The sequence below is a fragment of the Triticum aestivum genome, chromosome 5B, assembly GCF_018294505.1.
Source record: "Triticum aestivum cultivar Chinese Spring chromosome 5B, IWGSC CS RefSeq v2.1, whole genome shotgun sequence".
NCBI lineage: Eukaryota > Viridiplantae > Streptophyta > Magnoliopsida > Poales > Poaceae > Triticum > Triticum aestivum.
Genome location: NC_057807.1, coordinates 709,773,359 through 709,782,414, shown reverse-complemented (window position 1 = coordinate 709,782,414; position 9,056 = coordinate 709,773,359). Strand labels below are relative to the sequence as shown.

Sequence of the window (9,056 nt, the reverse complement as noted above, 5' to 3'; positions counted from 1 at the left end):
TTTCGAAAAAAATGTTCGTTGATTCTATAAATGTTTGCCTATTCAATAAAAAATAAAAAGTGTTCACAATTTTTAAATTTTTTTATAAAAAGTATAGCATGTTCATGAATTCAAAAAATGTTCATGATTTTAGAAAGTGTTTGAAAATCTGTCAAAATGTTTATGAATTTGAAAAATGATCTCGATTTCAGATATGTTCATGATTTTCAGAAATCGTTCAAGATTTCACGAAAATGAGAGTGATAGTGTATCTGGGTGATTCAACAAAATGTGGTCATGGCCATCGGAGATTATGAAAAAAAATTTCTCCCATTACAACACATGGCCGTTTTGCTAGTCAACATACAAGCATACTAATTTTTTGCCGTCGCCGAAATCTTGTCTCTTGCTTGGTTCCCTGCCAATGATCTAGAATACTTATGCTTCCGAGGTAATTCCTTTTAATTTAGTCTCTTCTTTTGCCTTTTCCTTCTCTGGCTAGTTTGGTTCAGCCTTGTACAGTCCCCCCTGCTGAAATAAAAATGCAGAGCTACTGCCGTTTTTGGTGGAAAATATATATTTCTTCTTGGAGTGTAATGCCGAATAAAAAAGCATCCAAATCCTGGGCTTCCTCCTCCTCTCCGACGCTAAAGACCAAGCTTGGGCTGAGTTGCCCGAACTCGGTTACACACACGTGGCCCATGCTCGACTCATACCTACCTCCCGTCCCACACCATCCACGGTGATCCGAGTCGGTTCCCACCGGACGGGAGCAAATGATGAACTGGTTGGTTGTCACCTATTGCTGCCTCTCGCCAACCCCCGCTCCCAGCGGCAAGGCACCACCCGCACCACGCCTAAACAAACAGAAGAATCGAATGAAGCGCCCAAAATGAGACACGTGGCGGCGGCTGAGAGCTCGCCTTGTGACGCGCTCTCAGCGCACCCTAGATGACCTTTGTGGGGCTCCCCCTTCAAATACTCGGTGAAGGTGAGATATAGGGGCGCCCTCCACGACGAGCCTAGAACAGGAAGCCTGGGCTGGATTTCCCTCAAAAAAAAAAGGAAGCCTGGGCTGGATTAGGGCCGAACTCGGTTACACACTGGTGGGCCAGGCCACTACTAAAAGAAAACCAGAAAAAACACTCGTGGCCCAGGCCGGGTCGTCCACTCCCGTCCCACCCCATCCTTTCCACGGTGGCCGGAGCGAGTCCCTCCGTCCCTGCCCACCACCGGCGAGCAAACGATGAACTCGTCGGCGGTCACCTGCTGCTACTGGCCCCCACCACCCCACGCTCCCGGCGGCAAGGCATCACCCTCTCCACGCCTCAACAACAAGAGCAGCACAAGAATCGGACGAAGGTATGTATCCCCATCCCCATCTCCGACTAGAGTACGTACATCTGACGGTGGATGGTCGCCGCCTGTATGTCAATCCCGGGACGAATCCAGGGACCTGGTGCTCAGGAGCAGCGAGCTCGCCACGCTCGCCGCCATCTTCCACTTCAGGTACCTACCTCAAGGGCTTGTTCGGTTGCAATAAAATTGAAGGGGAATGAAGTGGATTGGGGTGGATTAAATCCCAGACAAGTCAAAATCTTATCCAATCCCCTCCAAACCTCTTCAATCCCCTCCAGGAGAGGTTTAACCGAACAAGGCCTCACTGGGAAAATTCAGAATCTGAGCTCTCTCTGAAGAAGGGGATGCAGTTAACAGTTAACTGAATTTCTTGCTCTGGTCTTCTGACAAGTGTGTTGTTCATTTCTCTGCTCTCATGGCTGCTCCAGTGGCACCAAGCCGAGCTACCTTGGCGTGCAGAAGAGGCCCCCCTCCCTCGCCTTGTGCCCGGCGACCAACAACTGCGTGTCCACCTCCGAGAGGATAAGCGATTCCAATCACTACGCTCCCCCATGGTAACCATCTGTGTTTAGTTCTTACACCATATATGTTCTGATGCATTACCTGTGTGTCACTTGTCCTCCCTGCGTATGTGCATATATGGTTGCTGGATGTGTGGCCTGGACACACAGTGAGCCCTATGTTTATGTTAAACTCCAGTTGTTCTCCGTTTTGAAACTGAACACCCAGCGATCCAATACCGTAACCGCAGCATAGACTTTTGGTTCGACAGTAGGCCTGCTTCGTCCATCCTTGACTTTTACGTCGTACGCGCTGTCGAATGTTCGATTCGGTTTATTCTGTATGTATGGAAGCTCTTGATGATGAACCACAGCATATGATAAATTCAGTGAGTCAGAAATTGCAGTCCCAAATATGAAAAAAAAAATGTTATCTACTTGTTATACTAAAAGCAATAATGCATCTGTTGCTGGATGTGTGCTGTGGACACACAATGGGCCCTATGTAAAAATGTCTTATAATGTGGGACGGAGGGAGTAGTCGTACACACTGTAGAATGTTTCATTTGGTTTATTCTGCATGGCAGCTCTTGATGATGAACCACAGTATATGATAAATTCAGTGAGTAAGAAATTGCAGAGTCCCAAATATGACAAAATGACATCTGCATCTTCTAAAAACAATAATGCATCTGTTGACTCAAGCCTTTAAGAAAACAAGTGTCTGCCTTGAGCACTGCTCACACTCTGCTGGGTGTCGCTTGTCCTGCATATTTGCATATACACTAAGTGATTCAAATACATAAGCGGCACAGCGTAAGATTTTGCTTCGACGGTAGGCCTGCTTCTTTAATCCTTCGTCCGACGTATGCATTATGTAATATGTGTGATTCGGTTTATTCCGTACGGTAGTTCTTGATGAACCACAATATGTGATAAGTTCATTAAGTCAGGAATTGCAGTTCTAAATAGTAGTATTACAAAATAAGAGTCACTGATATCTGCATTTTCTAAACAATCAATTGAATTACTCTTCGTTTCTAAACTAAACCTTGCCTCGTCGCAGTACTACACTTATATATGCATCTGTTGACTCAAACCTTTGAGGAGCAACACTCTCCCTTTCTGAACAAGTGTCTGACCTGCGCACTGCTGACAGTCTGCTTTGCAAACGAAATCTTCATTTATGATATGAATGCTGTATCACATATTCCATGTTGTCATCAGGTTCTCCTTTGAAAGCTCTTTAACATACCTGGATTTTGTAAAAATGTTTGAAAGACTTATCTGTAGTGTGGAGTACTGAACATGACCTTTTTCTAGGAATTACAATCCCAAGGATGGCCCCAGGGGTAAACCCATAAGCAAAGATGAGGCCATGAAAGAGCTCATTGAAGTTGTATGTAACATCTCTATCTTGTTTTTATAGTGCGCAGCGGGAGGGTAAATTACTCAAGTCATATCAGCATGTTGTATTGTAATACCTGTTGGCAGGTGACCAAGACAAAGCCGGACAACTTCAGTCCTCGTGTGGTAGAGAAAGGAGACGACTATGTTCGAGTTGAATACGAGAGCCCTATATTCGGGGTAGCACCTTGTTACCCTTGTAATCCACATGCTCACGCAAGTGTAGATTGCAACGTTATTATTATTCACTAATGACTGTATGTTTCCTCCGTCCGTGCAGTTTGTAGACGACGTCGAGTTCTGGTTCCCTCCTGGCAACAAATCAATCGTTCAGTACCGATCGGCGTCTCGGTCAGGATTCATCGACTTTAATGCTAACAAGAAGAGAGTAAAGGCAAGCATCATCTCTGTCATTTGTTCTGGTGTATATTTAAGGTATGATGTGCGATTCTTGTTCTGTGGCAGGCACTGAGATTGGCACTGGAAAAGAAGGGCTGGGCTTCAGAAAGCACCTTCTGAATATGAATCAGCGTAGCTGTAAATCGATCAACTGGTATAGCCGTACATCACTGTCCCTCTTAGTTTGTCACCCTACAGAATATCTACTGGAAATCTGGTAGTTAATACTTTTATCATGACATCAAAAGAGGTTTGTACATGGATGCTTTCCACGCAGAGCGGATCCTGATCAGTAGCAGCACTAGTGCATATGTTTGAGTGCATGCATCGTTTGCACTCCAAACAAATTAGCAGCATTGTCATGATACCATACCATACCATACGGCAGCATATGCAACTTTGTGAGGCATACATGGGTGGAATATCTCCTCCATTGAACTTGGAGGCGCACATCCGTCGAAAGGCGTCGACTTTGGGTGCTGGCCACGCAAAGTGGGAGGGGGCTGGAGATGTCACATTGCTCCATCTCTCTCTGCTTTCCCCCTTGTTTCAAACCCTCTCCTGCCGAATCCCGTTTGGTCAGCGCTACCGCTGACCGTTGGCTTCCATTGGTGGCCATCACGGGTTCACGGCCACTCAAGCGCCCAGTGTCTTAAGTAACTAATTAGGAATTGCACTGCACTGTCAAGCATGGCATCATGATGGCTGGTTTGACAAAAGAAAACCAAATTGTTGAGGTGCATATATACCTGATGCAAAAACAAGTTTCTGATTTGCAATTGCATATATATATTTGCATATATTGCGCCGGATTGAGTGAGGTGGCTATCGGTATCATGACCCATGGCTGCTGCTTTTGATTTCCAGCCAAGCCAGGAGGAACAGCCAGGCGCACTCACTATGCAACAATGGAATGGAGTCAAAAGGAGGATGGGCGCCATTGAGGGGTCAAACCCAACAAGATCTAGTGTAGTGTACTCCTTTTTTCTTTTTTGACTGCCTAGTGTGCTGCTACTCGACCAGCTTTCATCCTGAGCACTACTTAACTGACTTAGTGCATTCCTCCGACACTTAGTGACTAGCTTTCATCGACCAGGTGTCGATCACGCGGGACTCCAAAAAGAAACTCAATATATGTTTAAGTTTCATCATCCAAGTGGCAAAACAGAGCAAGTGCCAGCTCGGATGCCAGGTCACCTGAAGTGATTTCGTCTGCAGTTGTCTTTAGGTTCAAGGTGAAAAGTAGACTTCAGAAGAGTATTTTTTTTTAGGGTGGACTAAAAGTAGCCATGTTTTCTGTGCTTCTTTTGGGGTATGACCAGACCAGTATGATTCATGCAAGCATGGTTGACAAACAGAGAGCATCTTTACATGGCGTGGACCGAATGTGATGATATGGCAACGGTGGGTGCATATGCAGATGCAGTGGCTCACCTCAAGCCTGTACTCAATCTATCCATCTCCTACCTAGCTAGCTAGGTTGTCTGCATGCATGATTGCATCCTACTGCTTTCCTAACACTAGTCAGTAGTACCACTATCTTATTGTACTTCTTCCCTAACATCTTCCCTAACACATGTTCGACACTCAGGGCAACTCCAACACGACACACGGATCACCGAATCAAACACGCCAAACGTCCGCGACACATCCACGGACAAGGATAGCAGAGCCGATCATCCGCCCCAGGTCCGGCCTCCACCATTTGACAATAGCAATTTGATCGTATGCAATGCAAACATATACAATCACAACCAAAAAGGAGCCGATATTCAACATGCTTCCGACTCCAAAAGTTGCCAGTCCGTGCAAAAACAGACATTTTTGTGCCTCATAATACGGCTGTCTGTGCCAAATTCTTCACTCTACGTCTGACTGCTCCGCGGTGGCCGCCTCCTCCAAGTCGGCCGTGATACGCTTGAACATCCTAGCACGATAGGCTTGCACAAGCTTCGCTGCATCGGGATTCACATCCTCCATCTCCAAGGTCAACATCGTGGCATCGTCCGAGTTGGCCGCGAGTTCAACCCTCTTATCTTCGAGCTTGATCTTCTTCTTTGTCGCCGACATGAACTTGCCAAACCTCTTGGTCTTTTCCTCCTTCACGTCATGGCGCTTGGCACATGCCTCCCCCTTCTTCGTCTTGATGTCCTCGAACATCTCCGTTATCTTGGCAGCTGCCCGTTCTCGTTTCTCCTTCTCCTCCTCCCACTTTCTCCTCCGATGCCTTTTGAACTTTTTGGACTGCTCAAGCCCTCCTTTTGTTGAGGCGGTTGGATCACCATCTTCATCTTCGTTGGTGATGGCAGCAGCCTTGACGGAATTCGCAACAAAGTGGATCCACTTGGGTTGCACATTCAACTTAGCCCGACAAATGCATGAACCGTAATTTCTTGCTCTCCACCTTGAAGTACAATGTGCATGCACGTGCTAGCTATCATAAAAAGACATGATCAACAGGTTGCATATCCAGTCAAATGACCAACACATAGAGCATATTCGGCCAAATCCAACACAAGATGCATATCTGGCCAAATGACCGACACATGGAGTATATTTTCGGTCAAATCCAACACAAGTTGCATATCCGACCAAATGACCAACACATAGAGCAACAAAACACTTACAAGCTTGGTGATTTGCGCTCCACTTAGCCATCGATTTTGGATTTGTTTGTAGAAGCCAGAATTCGTGTTGACGGCCTCTTGCATGGTGTGCCATCAATGGGTGAGCGATTTCAAAGCACGAAGATGGATCACGTCATTGCGATTGGGATCGAAGTACTTGTCCTCATTGAACCAAAAAGTTGGGTGTACGTCTGTTGGGTGTCCGATTGTGCCTACTATGGCTAGGGGTCATCCACTTGTCCATCCTCGAAGTTGCTTCCATCGTGGATGATGTCCAACATCTCCTGGTCGCCTGCCGGCGTCGTGCCCGGTTGAGATATTCCGACAAACAGAGGCCGAGCATTGATGGGCATTCGATCCATGCTCAGCGTCCGTGATCGGACTCTCAGTGAAGTGCTAGTCCGTGTTGAGGTCGACCATATAGGGCATGCGCGGCACGACGGACATGAAGGGGGCCAGAGAATTCTGCTGCACAACGAGTCGCGTAGTAGTACGTCCCCTGCAGCTACTTTGGCTAGGGTAGTGACTGCATAGGCGCCGCCCACCGCCCGCCGCCCAGCCACCTTCTTTGCCGGACGAGGTGACAGTTGACCACCCGGCACAACTCCTACCTCACTGCTCCTCTGTTTGCGGCGTTGGGTGTGTGCTGCCAAGTTGGCATTGCGGGTGGCTACCACCTTTGGGTTCTACATCTCTGGCTCTGGCGGCACGACGAACATCTCCATGGGGTCATGTGACTCCATCGCGGCGGTGGATGGGAAAAGGAGGGCGGCGGTGATCGAAGCGAAGAGGGTGGGGAAGGGTGGACGTTCACGCGGAAACAAAGTGGAATGGTCCAAATGTGTGGGCTCTGCCTCAGTTATGGTTGGCTCAGGGGGGTCGGACACCTACGTGGCGGAAGTCCGGATGCCCGCAAACCTCCCCTAGCTTTTCCACCGGTTTGTAGGATTTTAGATGCCCGGACGCAGACGTTTGAGGCATGTCGTTGGACGGCAAAAAATGTCCGGACACCCCGGTCCGCATGTTTAGGGGTTGGAGTTGCCCCTGGTGGCTAGCTTCCATAGACCAACTGTCGACCAGGCATGAGACCAAAAGAGTGCTCAATATATATTTATTTTTAAATATCCAGGTGGCAGAGCCAGAGCAAGTGCCAACTAGGATGCCATGTCACTGAAGTGATTTCATCTGCAGTTGTCTTGGGGTTGAGGGTGAAAAAGTAGACTTCAGAAGAGTTTTTTTTTAGGGTAGACTTCAGAAGAGTCTGACTAAAAGCAGCCATGTTTTTTGTGCTTGTTTTGGGGTATGACCAATATGATTCATGCATGCATGGTTGACAAACTGAAAAGCTGGTAGCAGCATCTTTCCATGGCGTGGACCGAATGTGATGATACGGCAACGGTGGGTGCAGATGCAGATGCAGCAACTCTCAAGGCTCTACTCCATCTATCCATCTAGCATGATTGCCTCCTCTCCTAGCCAACTTTCCTAACAGTAGTCACTAGTACTAGTACCTTAATTATTACTCCCTCCGTCCCGAAATGTAAGACTTTTTTGAAGCTATGGTAGTATTAAAAAACGTCTTATATTTTGGGACGGAGGGAGTACTAATTTATATGCCAATCCGGACTAGAGAACACTCCATGAAACTTCAAATCACACACCTCAGATCTCTTCTTAGCAAGACACTGCAACCTCACCCACAGGCCAGGTGTTGAATGTTAATCTGAGTGTGTGTGATGGTGACTGAACAGATAAATCATGTCTCCCAACATTTTCAGCTAAGTGGACTCTCACACACACTATCTAGCTTTACACTTAAGCAGTGGTGAGATCTGCTCCCTCCACACAATGTGCAACAAGCAAGCAGGTGGATCTAGGTAGCTTGGCTAGATTAGCTATGAGCCAATGTGGTCAAGTCAAAAGAGATGGATGGATGGATAGATGGATGGATGGGGATGCAGCACCACTCCACCACCTTCACTTGTCTAGCTTGTGGTTTACCCCTCCCTCTCTCATGCACCAGAAGAATATGATCCACCAGCTAGTGTGAGTGTGACCACACCTCTCCTTCTTCTCTTGCAAACTCCCAACCCTACTTGATTCTCCAACCCCCTTTCCTTGTCCAAAATTGGTCATACGTGTCGGGACGAAGATTCAGCCGACGTCACACCCCCTCTTCTCCTCTCTTGCAACCCTCCACCCTCCTCGTCGACATGATACAGAACATATGCCATAAATCATATCGTTCAAAATAATACCGAAAATTTCACTCTCCGGATTTGTGCAACTATTTTTCGCTGATTTGGTAGTATTTTCATTTTGTTTCGTAAGCGATGATCACCTACGCCTCTGCATCGATCGGTTGATGCACACAACCATACATTATTATTGAAAATGATGATTAGCCCCAAGATTTGCTTTGTAAGATTGATTTTTTTGACCCGGTGGTATGATCTACACAACACAAGGCATGTCATTGTCCTCACGAGCAGAGGTTGACACTCCATTCCCCCACCATCCTACAACTCATCCTCAAATTGATGCAATTCCATCACCATATCACCATCACCACTCACCTTTCACACGTCGCAATTTCGCGTTCTAGATCTTACTATAACGCACCAAACATTCCAAATCAGGTTCCTACCACGCGTTTACAAATCTTTCTTTCTTTCTTTCTTTCCTTGTAATATTAATATTCCTAAAAATTATTTTTATTCCAAATTATTATGAAAATAATATTAATGGATATTTATGGCGTTACTAAAACTATCAATCGGTTCAT

The 9,056-nt window shown here is 46.6% G+C and overlaps 1 protein-coding gene across 2 annotated transcripts; it reads left to right on the top strand.

The window, feature by feature from the left end:
* The first annotated feature begins 1,119 nt into the window (after positions 1 to 1,119).
* Positions 1,120 to 4,846, top strand: LOC123114462 (uncharacterized). Of its 2 annotated transcripts, XM_044535948.1 has the most exons (8): positions 1,120 to 1,341; positions 1,432 to 1,488; positions 1,767 to 1,892; positions 3,162 to 3,237; positions 3,333 to 3,425; positions 3,526 to 3,639; positions 3,711 to 3,798; positions 4,512 to 4,846. In XM_044535948.1, the coding sequence occupies exons 1-7, from the start codon at positions 1,226 to 1,228 to the stop codon at positions 3,762 to 3,764; spliced, it is 636 nt and encodes a 211-aa protein (XP_044391883.1). In that variant the 5' UTR covers positions 1,120 to 1,225; the 3' UTR covers positions 3,765 to 3,798; positions 4,512 to 4,846. The 2 variants fall into 2 exon arrangements, with proteins under 2 accessions (XP_044391883.1, XP_044391884.1); XM_044535949.1 differs by lacking the exon at positions 1,432 to 1,488 and having other exon boundaries at positions 1,123 to 1,341.
* Positions 4,847 to 9,056: the final 4,210 nt, after the last annotated feature.

Coding starts and splice junctions, on each gene's coding strand:
- LOC123114462 (XM_044535948.1), top strand. CDS start 1,226: ATGAACTCGTCGGCGGTCACCTGCTGCTACTGGCCCCCACCACCCCAC. Junction 1,489..1,766: donor GCCGCCATCTTCCACTTCAG/GTACCTACCTCA, acceptor TGGCTGCTCCAG/TGGCACCAAGCCGAGCTACC. Junction 1,893..3,161: donor AATCACTACGCTCCCCCATG/GTAACCATCTGT, acceptor ACCTTTTTCTAG/GAATTACAATCCCAAGGATG.